The 21757-nt window shown below is 42.9% G+C and overlaps 1 protein-coding gene across 1 annotated transcript in view; it reads left to right on the top strand.

The window, feature by feature from the left end:
- Nucleotides 1-5304, top strand: part of tcf25 (transcription factor 25 (basic helix-loop-helix)) — a 64671-nt gene extending 59367 nt beyond the window's left edge. The window contains exon 18 of the mRNA XM_061881266.1: nt 5042-5304. Within this exon, the coding sequence (XP_061737250.1) occupies nt 5042-5206 (165 nt within the window). The 3' untranslated portion in view covers nt 5207-5304. The remainder of the gene's footprint in view (nt 1-5041) is intronic.
- Nucleotides 5305-21757: the final 16453 nt, after the last annotated feature.

Genomic DNA, 21757 nt, shown 5'->3' with positions numbered 1-21757 from the left:
AACAGCACAATTTTAACATGTAACATGCGTATTGAAAATGAGAAATGTTGTATAAAAACAATATGATAGAATGTACTACAAAAAGCTACAGTAGTTTTATTTTATGAAGTAATGCATTAATAATCTACAGCATTTGTCTTGGAGAGTGGACTTCTATGGTATCACCTTCCAGCTGCTTCTCCATCAGTCACGTCAGCAGATATACCTGATTTTCATAGATAAATGTCCACCATTTAGATATTATTTTAACATTCCTGGCTTGCATTAAACTCCTCCTGCTTCAGTATGGGGGAGACTAGCAGTGATACGCTCAAACTGCTTTTCCAAGTCAGCGACACACTTTGTGACGTTTTAGATGATTTTTATTTTATTTTTTTAATTCACTGAATAGTATACACTTCTTTTGTCTTAAGGGTTGGAAAAACAAAGTTATGTTGATCTAATGCTAGTGATTAAGACCGGTTGTTTTGGTCAGATCTCACAAAAAGAGGCCACACAAACTTTAATACTGTATTTGCCAGCATGCCAGTTATTTCCAAACGCATTTCCTGTCAGTTCAGCTCCTCCCTCACTAACCATTTGCTGTATATGCTTCATGTTAACAGAAGAGCCTGAGGCGTGGTGTCATATCTGGACAGCCGTCTGTCTGTTTGGATAAAGACAATGTAGTTACGACTGCAAGCTTTATTTCTGCCCTATAAATGTAAACTTACATCATCCTATTTTACCGTCACGATTATGGCATTATATTTGTGTCTTAATGTTGAGGTTGCAAAGGCAGATTTTAACAACAGACAAATGTTTTGCAAGTACAGATGTTATATTTTGAAAAAAATCTAACTCAAGCGAAAAATATAAAAATGTATAAGGGGAAAACAAATGTATTTTGTGCACAGTAAAAGTGGTTACTTGTTTGCTATTATCCATGTTAACGCTAAATAGTTACTGCTGTCTGAAGTCAGACCGTTGCGCGCTCTCACACTCTCTCTTCCGCAACCCCTCTGCGCGTTCAGATTTTGTTCTACACTCACTCAGATTTCTGCTGTGCGTTCACGAAAGTTTAAACACACCATTGTATTTGTGTCAATCAGCGGACTGGACAAATGTATGCTCTGATTGGCTCCTTGGTCGCCAATGAGATCACTTGTTATGTTATTTCGAAAGCATTAGTTCACGCCTGAGGGAGTCAATTGTTGTGTCCTGATTCGGAGGCAGCATCCTTCCAAGAACCCAGCCCATGTGGTCGAGGGGGTCTGAGTATTGGAAAGATTCATTTAGCAGCAGCTGGAGGGATGTTAATTGGGATGAACTAAAACTCGCAACACTTTCTGTTTGTGCGTGTGTTCACATCCACCTACTTGCAGTCAGGTCCACAAAGTGGAGAACTGAAGAGAAAGAAACATAGCAATATATTAAATTATGAAGCAAAATTTTTTATATTTGTTAATTGTATGTTTTTAGCTGTCGGCGGATTTATCCCCTGCTCAGTGACAACTATTTTATTTTTAAACATAGTGAACTACTTTACACTGTAACTAACCTAAATTATGGAGCACACTGGTCAACGATATTTTTTAAATGTGCTTCAAATATGCTGTAAATTTCTGCCTTAAGAGGTTTGTAGGATATCTTCATGTTATGGATTACATTTTGTATGTATTATTTATGCATTAATTCATTTGATTATCTGGATCGAGGCACTGTAATTCTCTTTATAAAACAAATAGCTATTGAGTACGTAGTACATAAATAAATATGTGATGATTGCTTTATTATTTAGTTTTTAGATCAAATGTAACATGCAATACAACAATCAGCTTTGCAAACTCACTTGATGAGGTAGTTGGACATACTATATGTGTACCCTCAGAAACATGTTGGTGACAATCCAGGTGATGTTCTAAACAGAGACGTCTTTGTGTTTTTTCTTTTTCGAATCCGTACAGTAACATCACACAGTACTACTCATATATTGTTTACATTACTTTAAAATATGTTTGAACTTATATCTAAAAAAATGTAAATGTATTCTGTAAAAAAAAAAACAGACTATTATAGATATAAATAATTCCAAATAATCCGTTGGCTTTACAATATAGCAGTTGCTGATTTTTTTTTTTTTTTTAATCCTGTTGTAAAATGTTGTACTTCCAACTGTACTTGTAAATATTAAGTGGAATTTAATTTGTAATAACTGAATGGATTTCAATATTTTAGAATGGTTTAGAATGGTAATAGTTTCTGCACTTAGTTTATTCATTTATACAGGTAAAAACATGTTCTCTGATGATCAGCCAAACCTGCATGTTATTATATCCATGTATTTTTCCTCTGTTGTCCTTTAAATTGTCTTGAGAGTCCATTTCCTCCTTGATTGTCCTAAACAGATCAGCAGAGCAAACTTAAACCTATATCACATTAACAGTGATTCAAATACATATAGAAGTTAACATTTTCCAATGAAATAAAAATTGACATAGCGTCTGCAAACAACTAATTGTATTTAATTGAATGAAAAGGTTCAAAAAGATTAAATATTAGAGCCACACATTAGTAAGACAAGCTGTTTAGGTGTAAAAATTTAAAGAAACTATGTAATTTCCCTTTTGGATCAATAAAGTTTGTGTAAGTTTAATTATTTTACTTCTAAACATTGAAAAAGCTCTGAGAACGAAGCCTTCTGCAATGGCCGAATATGACGGTCTCTCTCAGAGCAAACAGAGGAGCGAAAAGCATGAGGTTTGCGGCATAGCTCGGTTGGTAGAGTGGCCGTGCCAGCAACTTGAGGGTTGCAGGTTCGATTCCCGCTTTCGCCATCCTAGTTACTGCCGTTGTGTCCTTGGGCAAGACACTTTACCCACCTGCTCCCAGTGCCACCCACACTGGTTTAAATGTAACTTAGATATTGGGTTTCACTATATAAAGCGCTTTGAGTCACTAGAGAAAAGTGCTATATAAATATAATTCACTTCACACTTCACTGCTCGACATTCTGATAGTCAAGGTCTCATAGTTCAACACATATTTACATCACTATTGTCACCCCAAGTTTACATGGCTGGTTTTAGATGTTTTAAATGAATAAATAAAGCTATACTTACATTTTAAAATCGCTCTTTCCGCTTCATATTGAGCCGCAATGTTGAACATTGTTTTTCCAAGCAATCTCAGCGGAGACCAAGCATCCAATCAAAGCGCAGATGTGTCCAGTTCTCTGATTGGTTGCCTTTTTGTCACAAATATAACGGTGTGTCTAAACTTGCACGAGCGCTATGGCTGCATCTAACCATTATTTTGATAGTCGATTAGTCGACGATTATCTTAACGATCCGTCGACTAATCGGATAATAAAGCGTACACATATTTAATGGGTCAAATTTTTCCATCGACTTCTAAATGGAGCTTAAGTTATTATAGGCACGTGCTTACGAACAACAAAGATGACTAATTCATTCATAAATATTTATTCATACTGTAACTGTGCTGCTCATTCAGCTGTTACATAAATTCAAATGTTGTCTATTTAAAAGAAAGGAAAGGCAAAGTGCTATAAAAAAAAAAAAACAATTAACCTTGTTTGTGTAATTTAAAATATCAGAAAGGAAAACCAACAACGAAACAAAAATTCTAACTTCCTAAAAAAAGAAAAGCATTTTGTTGTGATGTATAAAAACTGCACACTGGTTTTATGACTACTGATTAATTCTTGGCCGTTTTAGCAGTGTAAAAGACTCAATGTGTAGTGTTATATATTTGATTCATTCTTAAAGTGTTAATAGAACATACCGGTATGTTTCATTTGGTGCCTGTCTGTCTCTGTCTGTGTGTGCGTGTGTGTGTATTAAAGTGCCTTTTTTTACGACATTGCAAATTGTTCCTGCTTTAAAAAAATACTTGAATTGATGCAGACAAAGTTTAGCTGGCGGACTTTGGCTAAAATGATAGTTAGTTATTTTTCACACAACTTGGTCTCACTCTTGTTAGCTAGCTAGCAAGGTAGAAGCTAGCAGCATTGAGGCTGCGTCCGCATCCTTCCTTTCAAATGTCTGACATCATGTCTCCGCTTTAAATGCTGGCGTATCACAGATGTGCTGCCATAAAAACACGGCCTGCTTTGCAAAAATTAGCATAGTATTCATGTTTTTAACAAGAATAAGAGGAAATATCCTCACACTTCACATGTTATCACTGTCTACGTCTTACCGAGTGACCCAATTCCGGCCGGAAAAACACGAGTGATGACATCACGACTATTGTTAAGAAATATATGATTATCTGCGCCAATTTGTATGTTTCAACTGTTGCTTGTGTACAGACTGAATTTGGTAAAAGAGCTTTTGGCATTGCTGCTCCTATGGCATGGAATACATTGCAGACCAAACTGAAACTCCCAGAACTATTTCCATTCGGAGCCTTCCATTCTGTCCTGAGGGACAGACAGCGAGAGACGTTTGCACAGTGCCAGAGTTTTTAAAAGGTGTAAATCTTTATTGTTTTACAGTTCTCTTTATGTATTTAAAATATATGTCTTAACGTATTACTTTTTTGAAACTGCTCTGTGACATGTGCTGATGACCTCTTGGCCAGGTCACCCTTGTGAAAGAGATCTTGATCTCAATGGGTTTCTTATCTGGTTAAATTAAGTTTCTAAAGGTTCTAATTTGTCGACTAATGGTTGCAGCCCTAAGTCGAGCACTGAGCAGAAATCTGAGCTATTGTACATTAAGAGATTAAGACAGCGTATGGATAATAGCAAACATGAACGCTTTTATTGTGCACAAAATACCTTTATATTCACTCAAACATTTTAAGTTTTGGTTGAGTTTAATTTATTTTCAAAATATAATGTCAGTGCTTGCAAAAAACATTTTTCTGTCCTCAAAATGTGCCTTTGCAACCTCAAAATGAAGACAGAAATATAACGCCGTACACTATTTCATAGATATGCCGCATTATCACTGAGTATAAATGTTAATTACATACAGAGGGATGGCATTGTTATCATGTGTTGTATTTTAATGGCTTTAACTTTCCTTGTCAGGCTGGCCTGAGGCAGGAGGACGACTTGGAAGTGGCACGAGCCGGGCAGGAGCTAAACGAGGAAGTCAATCGCCTCATGGTGGCAATGAGGGACATGCTGGCAAACATCAGGTTTCAAGAGCCGCCCAGAGAGGACCAGTTGAGAGACGAGGAGGAATGGGACTGAGGAGGTTTGGTTGTACTGCAATGACTAAAATAAATAAAGGAAAGTTTATTGGTAGAGGCCTGAACATGAATTAAATTCACGAATAACTAAACCCTAAATTCTGGGTCAAATAATGTATTTCTTTTCTCAGATGTTTTTGTTATATTATGATTTCAAGGAACACTATTATTTTATAGCATTAAGGGAATTTTTGGTATAATCTTATTATATAATCGCTGAATGTTATCGTTCATGATATCTTCTGTACAGCCTTGGCCGACTTAATATTTTTCTGTTGTTTTATTTATTATGCAGTGTTAATTTTTGTGTTTGAAATTTGCATCACACAAGAGTGGACATGCGGGACTATTTCCAATTGTGTGCTGCTTTTAGGTTGTAACTACTCAAATTAGGGTTGGGCGATATGGCCTTTTATAAATATCTCAAAATTTTTAGGCCATGGCACAATACACGAAATATATCTCCATATTTTGCCTTAGCCTTGAATTGACTTGGTTGCATATAATCACAGCAGTATGATGATTCTATGCGTCTACATTAAAACATTTTTGTTCATATTGCATTAATACATGCTCATTTTAAACTTTCATGCAGAGGGGGAAATTACTAAGTCAATTGACCACAACTGTATTTATTAAACAGTTATTGAGCAGTGGCACAAACATTCATGTCATTTCAAAACAGAAATTGCAAAATTGTCAGAGACATTTTAAAACAAGCGAGGAGTGCACTTTTATGCATGATGTCACTAAAATGAGATATAAAAAAAACACAAAATTAAAGTGTACTTTTTGAACAGAACGCCACTACAATATCCATCCATCATCTTCCGCTTATCCGAGGTCGGGTCGCGGGGGCAGCAGCCTAAGCAGGGAAGCCCAAAATCCCTCTCCCCAGCCACTACAATAGTTTAAAACAAATAAAGTGAACTTTTGTGCATGATATTGCAATTACTGTCAAATAAAAATAAGCTGCATAATAAAAAATCAAATAGTGTATGTCCTTCACTATGTGATAGGTTCCTGCGGACGTTATCTCCTTCTGTTGTTGACTATTTTTTTCATACGGTGTTGATCTGGAAAGGGTTGCTTTGACATTTTGTTGGCGTGGCACAAAACGGAGATGTTGACATGCAGAGTTTCAAGCACTCTTCATTCTCTAGCAGGTGACTTTTAAATGGTGCTACATTATTAGAGCCGCTACTTTGTATACGCTTTTGCCACATACTTGACATATTACGGTTGTATGTTTGACATATTCCCGCTTGAAGCCAAACCACCGCCAGACGATGGACACCGTGCTGTTTTTCTTGGGAATAAATTCTTCCTTCATTTGTTAGCAGATTCGCACCTTCTCTCTCTCGTATTACCACTTGCACCGCTCCGTTAGCATCACAGCTAATGTTACCATGCCGCTACCTTTCTGCTCTGCGAGGGCGTAGACGTATATGATGTATGTAAGAAGGTGTGTTTGTTTTATGTCTCTGTGAGAAGGCGAGACAACAAAGAGTGAGAACCGCCTGTAGTGTAATGCAAACCCGCAATATATCGAGTATATCGATATATCGCCCAGTCCTAACTCATATATTTATAGTTAAAAAATGTTTCATCATCGGTACTTTTTTTCCAATGTGAAAAGACTTCAACTTTGCTGTCGACCCCTTTAAGTGTTTTTATAGGTAGGTCCTTTACTATTTTCAAGACCTTCAGCAAATAATTCTCAGCGGTCTCACCATATTGTAAGCAAGTAGGAATGTGCCTTTTGATCGGCCAACAAACGGTATCATCCAATTTCATAAAAAAGTACATTATTGCTATTGCCGATGAATGCCTTTTTATGGCGATCACAAACGCAGATCCTCAATATTGTACTTATTGTGGGACGAGATAGCAACTAATTATGTATCTTCACACTCCCCTAAGCTAACAATAATCACCTCCATCACAGTACATAAACTGCCTTTGCTTTATCAAGTAATATTATCACTGGAAACCGAGGGGAAAAATGTTACACACCGAGTGCAAGCACAAGCAGGCATTCGAGCCAAATTAGCAAGCCGCTAAACTAGCTTGAAACACAGTTTGCAAAAAATACTGTAAGTGCTTAGTTTAAGACCTCTAGTTAGAACCACGTTACAGCAGAAAGTAAGCAGATGTTAACAGGAAATTAACAAGTAGATTAACAAGAGTCTAGAGGGAGGATAACACAACTGTCGGTGTATCAGCATTGTCGCAGCCAGAAGTGCACAACACGCAAGAGGAGGGCGGATCGATCCATAAATTGGTGGTGTCGACACCAGAGGTAATATCAATACACAGTATGGTCGATACTAGAAGAAGAAGAAAAAGAAACGAGAAGTGATTTAGGCGATATTAAAAAAAAATATTTATATATTTTTGTGTTTTTGTTAATGTTTTTACAAATTCAGAATATAATTCCTTGGACACAGGGGGACTTTGAGGGCCAAAAAGGTTCCTGGCTGTCATTGTCATGTTGGAATACCCCGCCATGACCCATCTTCAATGCTCTGACTGAGGGAAGGAGGTTTTGGCCAAAATCTCTCAGTACATGACCCCATGAATTGATTTTACGTGGACCCCGACTTAAACAAGTTGAAAAACTAATTTGGGTGTTACCATTTAGTGGTCAATTGTACGGAATATGTACTGTACTGTGCGATCTACTAATAAAAGTTTCAATCAATCAATCAAAAGTTCATCCTCTCCTTAATACTGTGAAGTCGTCCTGTTCCTTTTGCTGAAAAGCACCCCCAAAGCATGATGCTTCCACCCCTTGCTTCACTGTAGGGATGGGGGTCTTGGAATGATACTCATCATTCTTTTTCCTCCAAACCAGACAAGTGGAGTTTGTATCCAAAAGTTCTATTTTGGCCTCATCTGACCACATGACTCTCTCCCATGACCCCCTCTGGATTATCCAGATGGCCACTGGCAAACCTCAGACAGGCCTGGACATGGGCTGACCTAAGCAGGGGAACCTTCTGTGCGATGTATGATTTTAAAGCACTACGTCGTAGTGTTCTACTGATAGTAGCCGTGGAAACAGTGGTCCCAGCTCTCTTCAGGTCATTCACCAGCTCCTGCGTGTAGTACTGGGCTGATTTCTCACTTTTCTTATCATGAGTGATGCCCCACCAGGAGAGATCTTACATGGAGCCCTAGTCCGAGGTAGATTAGAAGTCATGTTTAGCCTCTTCCATGTTGTAACAATTGCTGCAAGAGTTGATCTTTTCTCACCAGGCTGCTTCCCAATTGTCCCATTGCCTTTTCCAGCTTTATGGATCTTTACAATTTTGTCTCTGGCCTCTTTTGACAGCTCTTTGGTCTAGCCCTTGGTAGCATTTGGACCTTGACTGACTGTGGGCTGCACAGGTGACTTGAATGAGCTCAAAGGGGTGGTGGGCGGGTGATTAGTTGACTTTTTTCAAGGTAAACTGACAGTTCTTTGAGAGTCAGAATTCTTGCTGATTCCCATGTATGCAAATACTTATGAACCCCAGAAACATACAAATAAATCATAAAAAAATTATACAATGGGATTTTTATAGATTTTTCTTTTCTTAGATGATGTCTTTTACAGTGGCAATACATCTATGATGAACGTTTCACACCTCTCCCTTATTTCTAAGTGGGATAACTTGCAAAATTGCAGGGTGTGCAAATACTTGTGGACCTCACTGTATATTTATCCATCCATCCATCCATTTTCTACCGCTTATTCCCTTTGGTGGCAGACGCTCTAACCCCCCTCCACCATGCTCCACGGTGGCAGAGCGGGTAGTGCGTCTGCCTCACAATACGAAGGTCTTGAGTAATCCTGGGTTCAATCCCGGGGTCGGGATCTTTCTGTGTCGAGTTTGCATGTTCTCCCTGTGAATGCGTGGGTTCCCTCCGGGTACTCCGGCTTCCTCCCACTTCCAAAGACGTGCACCTGGGGGTAGGTTGATTAGCAACACTAAATTGGCCCTAGTGTGTGAATGTGAGTGTGAATGTTGTCTGTCTATCTGTGGGTACACTTGGATCCTGTTCGTGGACTTCAGCTCTGCATCCCAAATATCCTGCACTGCAAATTCCCCCAGTGCCAGCTTCTACCTTTCAGGGGCTCCCAAACTTCCTGACTGACAGAAGGCAGCAGCTAAGGCTGAGGAACATCACATCAAGAACCTGGATAAACAACACTGGTTCCCCCTGCAGGTGGGGCTAGTGACTCCTGTGGCCCCGTACTGAGCGGTCCTGCTGCGGCCTGAGGCGGGTCCCGTGATGCTCTCCTGATCGGGGTTGGATACGTGGGCACCCAGTTGCTTGTGGGGCAGGATAGTCTTCCCGCCCGGGTGTGGGGAAGTCTCTGGAACCGTCGGGACTCGGCATCCCTTCTTTCTGCTTGCGTGGGGTATGGTCTCTCGCTGGATTGTCTCCTGCTTCTCCCGGTTGTGTCACTAGGAGCTTGCCTGCATGGAACTGGTGGTCCCTTGTTCAATGTTTACCACACCTGCCGGGGCCGTACCATGACTCCCACAGATACTGGGAGACAACTATATTGTACATACAAGCATTCGTTCATACATACATACGCGCACACGGTTACCAAGCGCATACATATGTACATGCACAAGTACATACAGACACAAATACAGTACATACATATCTTAGCTGTACATCGTGTACAAGGAATGATGCTTGTTTCATAGAGGGGAGGAGGGTTTCAGCAATGTTGCCGCTGATGCCACTTGATGTGGCTGTCGAGGCGGGTGCGTGAGCTGCACTTCCGTCCACAGATAGAGCAGGGGAGCCCCGACGTTGGGTGAAGCCGGCTATCCTCTGGTGTTAATGAACACGTCTCTCAGACCTTCTTTGCTGGTTGCTGTGGTTTATTTTGGTTGTTACTCTGGCACAAGTGGCCCGCCAAGCTAAGCGGTCACATGCCAGGATTTCAAGCTGCATGGAGTTGATGGAAGTGTGCTTCAGATTGTCCTTTGGTGTAGTCCTTGTAGCGCATCTTTGGTCCCTTAGCAGCACGCTTCGCTTCATATAGTTGGCCGTAGAGAACTTAGCAGGACAGGCGGTGATCAGGCAGGCAGGTGTGTCGTAGTCACCGCTGGTGTCTTGGCCATGGCTGCCTTCATACAGTTGGATTTGGTGTGCTCCAAGATCTCATTGTATAGGACTCTTCCCAGGACTCTTCCCAGGATAAACAAATTATCTTCTGAAGGCAGTGGATGTGGAAGACCTACAAGTTGGCAATGTGCCGCCTGTATGGAGTCCATGTTTCCACCCCGTGAAGCAAAGTGGACACACATACAGCGTGGCAGATGGCGACCTTGGTGCTGACCTTCAGGTTGCGGTTTTCAAAAACCCTGCTCTGCAGGTGTTCAAAGGCTGATGAGGCTTAATTGATGAGGTTATGTATATCTACTGTATGTCGAAGGAGCAGTGGGAGGACAGTGTGGAGCCAAGGTAGGTGAAGTGATCAACCGTTTTGAGTGGGACACCATTTATATGGAAGCCGTGGGGTGGAAAAGGTTGGGCAATGAGTTGGGACATGACTCCAGTTTTATTAATGTTGACCTGGCGACTAAATGACTGGTACAGAGTGGAAATTGTGTTGAGGGCATGCTGCATAGACTGAGACAATCATCCGCATATTTGGCAGACCTTCGTCTTTGTGTGGGCTTGGAGACGGCGAAAGTTAAAAAGACTCCCATCAAGGCGGTATTGAGGTAAACAATGTCTTTATGGTTCAGGCCACAATGGATGAGGTGGGTGATGGCAGGAAGGAAGAGATTGAACAGTACTGGTGCCAGAACACAGCTTTGCTTCACCCCAACATTTACCCTGAAGAACTCTGACTGGAGTTCTCCGGTGAGGACTCTGGCTTGCATCCAATAATGCAGTTGCTGCAGGATGGAGAGAAACTGGGTTGGTACCCCAAGTTTGGACAGTTGTTTTTAGAGCATCTCATGGTGTATGGTGTCGTGGGTAGATAAGCAAGTGGCTTGCACGGAGGTAAGGATTAGGGTGAGGGTGTGGGTGTGCAATCCTTACTCCACCAGGTGAACTTCCATTGGCATGAGATACCCATGACGACCTTCTACCTGCTGGAGTAGCAGGGGATCTGGTCTTTTTGTCCCCAAGTGCAGATTTGATTTCAGGGTTTTCTCCCCTCGCCAGAGTCCCCTCCCAGGCTTACCCACTTGGCAATGGGGCAGTGGTGTGTTGGTTAGGCCCACTGCTGCCCGGCGATGCCCTACACTTTAGCCTGCGGTCTCAGGAGCCCAGGTACTGTCTGCTGCCACGAGGAGGCAAGGAAGGGGTCTTAGTGGAGGAGAGGCTATGTACTGAAATCATATTGTCTAAAAATAAATTTTCCAATCAATATCGTGACATCATCGCGTTTGCACCGCAGTCTCGGGCAAATGTGCGCTCTTTCAGTAAATTACTGCGCGAGGTATACAAATATATATATATATATATATATATATATATATATATATATATACACATACAGCCCAACCCCCGGCCACATATTTTTATCCCAATGTGGCCCCCAAGTCAGAAAGTTTGGGGACCCCTGGCTTAGTACATACATACACACACACATTCACTGTACACACAAACATATACACATGCTGTACATACACAGGCACATATGCAAACATACACTCATGCATTTAATCATGTTTCATCAAACATATATTAACGTTATCCCTCCAGAGGAAAGTGGGTAAAACACAGCACACTGATAAAGCTTATTTTTACTGTAAAAATCTATAAGGTTATTATAGTCTGCTTCTCTTTTTTTCCCTCCATTTATCTACTTTCTTTGGTAATTCAAGTTTTTCATTACATATATGTATTGTTGCATTTGAAACAATTGTATTGTCGATAATAGCGGTAATTATTGTTATTATTCATTATCAATAGTGCGCTTTGTATTGGTGTTTTTATTGTTCCATTTGTAATGCAGTAAGACTTTGTGGCCATGTCTGCTATATTACTATCTACTTTACTAACTGGTTATTTGCTATGATTTTAAGTATCATATTTGTAGATATCATATTTGCTAATAATTTATGTTATTCTTCTTCTTTTTGTTCTTATTGTCTCTTGTCCCTGCAATTTCTCACTCTGTCTTCCTTTTTTCTTCTTTCTAGCCATTCCTGCTCCGGTCCGCCTGTACCAACATTAAATAAATTCATTTTTTAAAGTCAAATACAAATAAGGCAACAAGAGAAGTATCCCACACTTCTCTTGTGTAAAGTAAATCTGTGCAGCAGTTGTGGGCATCTTGTACATCAACAATACGATTTGCCTGAGTGGCTGGACAGGACATGTTAAAAAATATCTACATATATTTATATATATATATACATACAGTATATATATATATATATATATATATATATATATATATATATATATATATACATATATATATATATATACTGAGACCAGGGATCTTGAACTCAAAATGGTTTGATGACCACTGGTATCGATATAATGACATGCTCAGATTTCTAGCCCCGAAGGCTGTGTGGTTTCCATCGAGCAGAATGAAGAATGACATGGCCTTGCTTTTTTCGTCTTTCTGTAAAATATCCAAGACAAAACTATATAATACGTATCAACATTAGTGAACTTTCATCAGCCATCCATTACAGTTATTGCCTTCTAGAAACAGTATGTATCACAAATGACCCTCATCCTATAGAGCCACATGAAGAGATGCAGTGTTCTTGATGGTAAAATGATGTCATTGTTGTCAGGTCACCTGAAGCTATGGCTGGTTTGTGCGGACTGTTCATGTGATGAACCCGGAGCTGTGATGTGTGGATATCAGAAGCTGTCTGAGCCTAATGGCGCCACTGTTACTGCACAGCCTCAATGTAATAAAACAGGCAAAGGACATACTAGATACATAGTTAAGAGCTGCAACTTTTCGGGGAAAACTAGTGTGTGAATGTTGTCTGTCTATCTGTGTTAGCCCTGCAATGAGGTGGCGACTTGTCCGTGTGCAGCTGGGAAAGGCTCCAAAACACCCCCCCACCCCCCACCATCCACCCCCCGCTAATCCATAAGGGACCAGGGGTAGAAAATGGATGGATGGATAGATGGTAAACACTGGACATTTTTTATTTTTTCCCAAATGACTGACAAAAAAACGTTTAAAAAAACGCCGAGCCCCCACGTGGTATTGATGGCAACTTTCAATCTTTAAAATAATTTTTGAAAAATCTATTTTGTAGTAGTTAATTTTGTGGTGAGTTCGGTCGGTTTTACAAAATAATAGTCACAAATCATATGGGATATTAACTTCACTGAAAGTCTACTTTTTTTTTTAAATACACACACACCGAGCACCCACGGGCAGAAATTTAGATCGGCACCTATGCTTGGGACGCACCCTTAAGTCACCTTTCTCAAAAAGGAGGACCACCACCCTGATCTGACAACTGCCAAACCCTGTTAGTGAATTCCTTGCAATGTTGAAGAAACGTTTTGGCCTACAACATCCAGGACCTTAAAAGAATTCAGACGAAAACTTGTACAACCTTGGCGCTTGAATAGTTTTTTGATTACCTTAGCAACCTCAGCCATGATGATGAGCATGTCTGTGTTCGTAACTTCAGACTTTGCTTCCTCTACAGAATGTGTGTAGTTAGGGTCAAAAAGTACCTTGCCGTATTCCTCCTACCACTTAAGTAATATCTCAGCTAAGGTCAGGAGATGTCCATCCCAAGTGTGGGCAGGGAACTGCTTCCCCTTTCTGAAGTGTCGAATGGTTAACCAGAACCTCTTTGAAGCTGACAAAGATCGTGCTGCAAGGCCTCACTAAACTGCTGCCGCTCCCCAGTTTTTACTTTGACCACAGCCAAAAACTACATGTTGCTTGTAGGTTTCTGTAAACTCTGGTATCCACCTGTGGAGGTTTCCTCCTCAGGGTTCCTTGGACCACCAAGCACTGACATGACAGTTCAGTTCCGGGTTACAACACTGTTTTATTTTGCAATAAAGTCTTTCTTTTGTTGTGCTTTTCAGCAAGTGTCTTTACCCGTCTTTCTCGCTTGTGCTCGTGCTCCACCATCCAACCACTTCTCCTTACTGACTGCTGCCTTTAACAGAGAAACAGGTGATTAGACAAACACTTTCAGCCGTGTCATCCACTCACCTGTCGCCAATCTCGAAGCCGGTCCTGCCACACCCCGCTTCGCTGTAGGTGCGCAGGCCACGGCCACCACATACGTCCACCGCCAGACTCAGACCGGGATGCCGTCCGGCCGCGCCTACTCCCCCCGGCCACCACCCCGCGCTAACGTGAGCTGGTTATTACAGGGGAGTGGAGAGGGAGGGACAGAGCGTGGGATCTCTGGTCCCAACTCCTCCTCCTCCCTCACTACTGTTACCATGGATACAGGCTCCGCCTCCCTCCATGCCTTCAGTAGGTTGAGATGGTAGATTTGCGTGTCTCAGCCCCGGTCCGAGCGTCGAACCTCGTAATCCACATCACCCACTTGCCGTTTGACCTCGAAGGGTCCTTGCCACCTCGGAAGTAATTTTGAGCTGGATGTTGGGAGTAATACAAGCACTTTTTCTCACGGGGAAATTTTCTTAGCTGGGTCCCCTTGTTATACGTGTGTTGTTGCCATTCCTGGGCACAGAGCAAATTCTCACGTGACAAGTGCCCCACCGTGTGGAGTTTCGCACGCATGTCCATGACGTACTGAATTTAATTTTTGCTGGAGCTTGGACCCTCCTCCCAACTTTTTTTAATCACGTCCAACACTCAGAGTGGTTTCCTGCCGTATAATAGTTACAAACTTGTAAAGCCAGTGGAGGTTTGGGGTACCTCCCGCATCGCAAACATGAGGGGATCCAGCCATTTATCCCAATTTGGCTTGTTCTTGTGCGTAAACTTACGGATCATGGTTTATAGCGTTTTATTTAGCCGCCCCACCAGCCCATCCGTTTGTGGATGGTACACGCTGGTGCGGATCGCTTTAATTCCCAATAACCCGTAGCGTTTCTTTATCGTCCGTGACATGAAGGAGTGCCCTGGTCAGTCAGAATCTCTTTTGGGATTTCAACTCGGGAGATGACCTTGCGCCACACTCTTTGCAAAGATGGAGCGCAGGGGCACTGCTTCGGGGTAGCGCGTTGTGTAATCCACCAGGACTAACACAAAGCCATACCCCCGTGAGCTCGGGTGAAATGGTCCGATGAGGTCCATCCCAATTCTCTCGAACGGGACCTCCATGAGCGGCAATGGGCGCAAAGGCAAAGATGCGAGAGGTGCGCGTTTACAGCTACCTCAACTCTATGCTTTTGGCCCTCATACCAAATTTCTACTGGCACCATAGGGTACTCGTGCACATCCCCATGAACACACCTGATTTTTAGCCGTGTTGCATGCCTCAAAGCCCCGGGTTGAACCAGGTTCTGGTGGATCATTGTCTGCCCGCAGCCCGAATCCACCATCGCCTGGTATTTACTCCCTTGTATCGTTACCTTGATACCGTACGTCTCACCGGGGCCGGGGGAGGACACTGAAGGGCCGACCACGCGCCCCACCCCCACCTGCTAAGGTCCCTGACGCGCGTGACTGGTCCGCCCACGCCTCCAGCACGCCTGCCCAGATGTTCTGGGGACAGCAGTCGGGACCTTCGGGGAAAGAGCAGAAGGGGAGTCACGCGCGTTAAGGTGAGGATTGTGCATTGTACTCTCCTTCTCCTGTTGGTGCGCCAGGGTTGCTGGATGCGCCTCGCAGTGGACGGCCAGGTGGTCCTCGGCGAGGGTCGCCGCAGCTGCCAGGTCTCGGGCCGGTGGTACCGGACCCAGTTAACTGTCCGCTTCGGGATCGCCTCCAGGAACTGCTCCCGGACGAACTGGTCCAGCAGCCTGCCATCTCCTTCTTCCGGCTGTAGCCAGCGCGTCGCCGCCTCCTGGAGCCGCTGGCAAAATGCAAACAGCCGGTCCTCCTTCCCCAGCCGCATGGATCTGAACTGGCGCCGGTACTCTTCAGCGGTGCGACTCGTTCGGTCCAGCACCGCCCTCCTCCGGTCCGGAAAGCGCACCCTGGACGCCGCTGGCAGACTGAGCGCCGATAGCTGCGCCTCCCCCGTGAAGAGCGGCAAGAGCCGCACCCCCCACTCTTCTTCCGGCCATGTGTATGCTCTCGCCATGGCCGAAAAAATGTCCAGAAAGGGATGGGGGTCCTCTTCATCCCCCATGCGGAGAATGGCGACGGCCGTGGGCTGTGGCCGTGCCCCCGTCCATCTGCTCGCCGCCACCTTGGTGAGCACACCCGCGAGATCCGTCGGAGGGTTGTCTATCCCCGCCTCCGGTGGTCCAGCCAGGTTGGGCGCCAAATTGTGGAGGTTCCCTCCTCAGGGTTCCTTGAACCACCAAGCACTGACATGACAGTTCAGTTCCAGGTTACAACACTGTTTTATTTTGAAATAAAGTCTTTCTTTTTTTGTGCTTTTCAGCAAGTGTCTTTGCCCGTCTTTCTCGCTCGTGCTCGTGCTCCACCAACCAACCACTTCTCCTTCCCGACTGCTGCCTTTAACAGAGAGACAGGTGATTAGACAAACACTTTCAACTGTGTCATCCACTCACCTGTCGCCAATCTCGAAGCCGGTCCTGCCACACCCCGCTTCGCTGTAGGTGCGCAGGCCATGCCCACCACACCACCTTGCTGCCACAACTGGCACCAACCACCTTGCGGATCTCAGCTTTGATCGACGACCTCAGCAATGGAACCACAGAATATAGCCAATTCAGATTCAATAGACTCCCCCCCCCGCCAAACATTCCCAGGACTTGCCTGGGTCTCCCAGGTCTGTCCAGCATGAAGGCCGATCCTCCCCATCACGTCTATCCAGATCACACTGTTGTTGCCAACATTGGTGTTAAATCCTCCCTGTAAAACTATTAAGTCACACGTAGGGATGCCTTCAAGCACTCTCCCGAGAAGACTGTGTACTCTGAACAACTCTTTGTGCATATGTACCAAACAGTCAAGACAGTCAGAACCCTGACTGGAGGGCGTAGGGAAATAACAAACTCATTTACTGGGTATGTTGAACACTTGGGCACTCAAACCCCTCTTCAGATTAATAGATATATATTTTATATGTAGTCAATGTTTCTGTGGTTTAGCGGAATATACGTTAGGTCAGAAGAAACACAGAGGCTATATCATTATGATATAGCCTCTATGTTTTTTCTGACCTAACATCTCTCTCTATATATATACATATATATATATATAAACCCTGACATTAACAAAATAAAAAAATGTTTGATATTAGGATCATGCTATGTCAGAGATGTTTTGTAATGTTATTCTGTGTTATTTGCACCTAAATAAATGCTGGTACTTAATTTAAGTGATCTGAGGATGGGTGGGGTGTGTGGGGGTTTCTGACTGGCTAAAACATGTTCTGGTCAAGTCTTCAATATCAGAATGAAGAACAGGCTCAATATTACATTTTGTTAATAGAGAAGGTTAAAAATTTGTCATCCAGCAATATGACAACCATTAACATGTACAACATATAATGTACAGAATATCAGAACATTTTATTCAGGTACAAATATCACAGATTACAGCTGGGATAGACACTACACATAAAATGATCTGTCGAGAGTACACTTAATATTGATGAAAAACTATATTTATCTGCGATTAATCACAATGAATTTTTAGTTAACCATGAACAAAATGGGATTATTGTGATTAAATTATTTGTTTGACAGCCCTTATATATATATATGTATATATATATGTATGTATGTATATATATATATATATATATATATATATATATATATATATGCTTCCACAGTGGAGTGTTTTAAGTCTCGTCTTAAGACCCACTTTTATTCTTTGGCTTTTAACACTACGTGAGTTGTGTGGTCCTCTGTTCTCTGTTGTCCTCTGTGTTTTTTATACACTTTGATTTCTATTTTACTGTTTTAATTGATTTTACCCTTTAAAATAGTTTTTAATCCTATTTGTTTTTATATTGTTTTTATTGGTTTTATATTTATTTATTTTTTGTTTTTATTCAGTCATTGGTGGAGCATAATATATATATATATATATATATATATATATATATATATACTTTTTTTTATTTTATTTTATTTATTTTTTTTACAATTGTTTTTACCTGGCTGTGCAGCACTTTGGAAACGTTATTGTTGTTTAAATGTGCTATATAAATAAAGTGGACTGGATTGATTGGATTGATGGATTGAACTTTCACAGTATCATGTTAAACCGCTCGACATCCATTGCTTTCGGTCCCCTAGGGGGGGAGGTTGCTCACATTTGTGGTCCTCTCCAAGGTTCTCATAGTCATCATTGTCACCGACGTCCCACTGGGTGTGAGTTTTCCTTGCCCTTATGTGGGTTTTTCCGAGGATGTCGTAGTCGTAGTGGTATGTACTGTCTTTTGAGACATTTGTGATTTAGGGCTATATAAGTAAACATTGATTGATCCATCCATCCATCCATTCATCTTCCGCTTATCCGAGGTCGGGTCGCGGGGGCAGCAGCCTAAGCAGGGAAGCCTAGTCTCTCCTTTCCCAGCCACTTCGTCCAGCTCTTCCTGGTAGCGATGGGATCGGCAGTTCTTTTGACTGTACTGAATCACTAGAATCAGTTCCTTAAATTGATTTGTTCAAAAGATTTGTTCACCAAATCACTTCTGCAGCAGCAGTTCTGTGTGCAGCTTCCCCAACGGCAGATCTTTGTGTGTCAGTTCGCGAACGACACAAGCCCTCAGCACCCAATGAACGACGCACACAGTGACTGAACGAGATCCTCAATGTGACGTCATCCTCCGCGACACAGTCAGTTCTCTGTGTCAGTAGGTTCGCGAACGTGATTCGCGCCAGTTCCATTCATACCGGCATGGTCGCGGCGGAGCGCAGCTGAACTAAGAAAGGAACAAATCAGTTCATAAAATGATTCGGTTCAGTATGTTTACTCAAAGGATTCATTCGTTCGTAGGAATCGTTTGTGAACGACACAACACTACTTCCCGGGGGATCCCGAGGCGTTCCCAGGCCAGCCGGGAGACAAAGTCTTGCCAACGTGTCCTGGATCTTCCCCATGGCCTCCTACCGCTCGGACGTGCCCGAAACACCTCCCTCGGGAAACGTTCAGGTAGCATCCTGAACAGATGCCTGAACCACCTCATCTGGCTCCTCTCGATGTGGAGGAGCAGCGGCTTTACTTTGAGCTCCTCCCACACTATATCTAAGGGAGAGCCCAGCCACTCGGTGGAAGAAACTCATTTCGGCCGTTTCTACCTGGGATCTTGTTCCTTCGGCTATAACCCAAAGCTCATGACCATAGGTGAGGATGGGAACCAGGGGCGTCACTAGCTTTTAAGGACAGGGGGGGGGCTTAGCCCCCAGGAGATGCACAGGATGCGAGCGAACGTAGCACACGAGTACAACACTTCACAAACGGCTAACAAATATAAATATACAATATATATATATATATATATATATATCCATCCATCCATCCATCTATTTTCTACCGCTTATTCCCTTTGGGGTCGCGATGGGCGCTGGTCCATATCTCAGCTACAATTGGGTGGAAGGCGGTGTACACCCTGGACAAGTCGCCATCTCCTCGCAGGGCCAACACAGATAGACAGACAACATTCACACTCACATTCACACACTAGGGCCAATTTAGTGTTGCCAATCAACCGATCCCCAGGTGCATGTCTTTGGAGGCGGGAGGAAGCCGGAGTACCCAGAGGGAACCCACGCTATCTCGGGAAGAACATGCAAACTCCACACAGAAAGATCCCCAGCCCGGGATTGAACCCAGGACTACTCTGTACTTTCGTATTGTGAGGCAGATAACCCCTCTGCCACCGTGCTGCCCATATATATATATAGCCCTACGATGAGGTGGCGACTTGTCCAGGGTGTACACCGCCTTCCGCCAGATTCTAGCTGAGATAGGCACCAGCGACCCCAAAAGGGAATAGGCGGTAGAAATGGATGGATGGATAGATATACAGTACAGTGGGGCAAAAAAGTATTTAGTCAGCCACTGATTGTGCAAATTCTCCCACTTAAAATGATGACAGACGTCTGTAATTTTCATCATAGGTACACTTCAACTGTGACAGACAGAATGTGAAAAAAAAAATCCAGGAATTCACATTGTAGGAATTTTAAAGAATTTATTTGTAAATTATGGTAAAAAATAAGTATTTGGACACTTCATACAAGGAAGATCTCTGGCTCTCAAAGACCTGTAACTTCTTCTTTAAAAAGCTCTTCCATCCTCCACCTGTTACCTGTATTAATGGCACTTGTTTGAAATTGTTATGTGTATAAAAGACACCTGTCCACAGCCTCAAACAGTCAGACTCCAAACTCCACTATGACCACGACCAAAGAGCTGTCGACGAACACCAGGAAAATAATTGTAGACCTGCACCAGACTGGGAAGAGTGAATCTACAATAGGCAAGCAGCTTGGTGTGAAAAAATCAACCGTGGGAGCAATTATCAAAAAATGGAAGACATACAAGACCACTGGTAATCTCCCTCGATCTAGGGGTTCACGCAAGATCTCATCCCGTGGGGTCAAAATTAACATGAGAACGGTGAGCAACAATCACAGAACCACACGGGGGGACCTGGTGAATGACCTGCAGAGAGCTGGGACCAAAGTAACAAAGTTTACCATCAGTAACACTCTACGCCGACAGGGAATCTAATCCTGCAGTGCCAGGCGTGTCTCCCTGCTTAAGCCAGTGCATGTCCAGGCCCGTCTGAAGTTTGCCAGAGAGTGAAGTGAAGTGAATTATGTTTATATAGCGCTTTTCTCAAGTGACTCAAAGCGCTTTACATAGTGAAACCCAATATCTAAGTTACATTTAAACCAGTGTGGGTGGCACTGGGAGCAGGTGGGTAAAGTGTCTTGCCCAAGGACACAACGGCAGTGACTAGGATGGCTGAAGCGGGAATCAAACCTGCAACCCTCAAGTTGCTGGCATGGCCACTCTACCAACCGAGCTATACCGCCCATATAGAGCACATGGGAGAATGTCATGTGGTCAGATGAAACCAAAATGGAACTTTTTGGTATAAACTCAACTCGTCGTGTTTGGAGGAAGAAGAATACTGAGTTGCATCCCAAGAACACCATACCTACTGTGAAGCATGGGGGTGGAAACATTATGCTTTGGGGCTGTTTTTCTGCTAAGGGGACAGGACGATTGATCCGTGTTAAGGAAAGAATGAATGGGGCCATGTATCGTGAGATTTTGAGCCAAAACCTCCTTCCATCAGTGAGAGCTTTGAATGGTTGACCAAATACTTATTTTCCACCATAATTTACAAATAAATTATTTGAAATTCCTACAATGTGAATTCCTGGATTTTTTTTTCACATTCTGTCTCTCACAGTTGAAGTGTACCTATGATGAAAATTACAGACCTCTGTCATCATTTTAAGTGGGAGAACTTGCACAATCGGTGGCTGACTAAAT

The sequence above is a fragment of the Nerophis ophidion genome, linkage group LG02, assembly GCF_033978795.1.
Source record: "Nerophis ophidion isolate RoL-2023_Sa linkage group LG02, RoL_Noph_v1.0, whole genome shotgun sequence".
NCBI classification, from domain to species: Eukaryota; Metazoa; Chordata; class Actinopteri; order Syngnathiformes; family Syngnathidae; genus Nerophis; species Nerophis ophidion.
The sequence above is the reverse complement of the archived record's forward strand: the minus strand, read 5'-3'. Positions and strand labels throughout refer to the sequence as shown.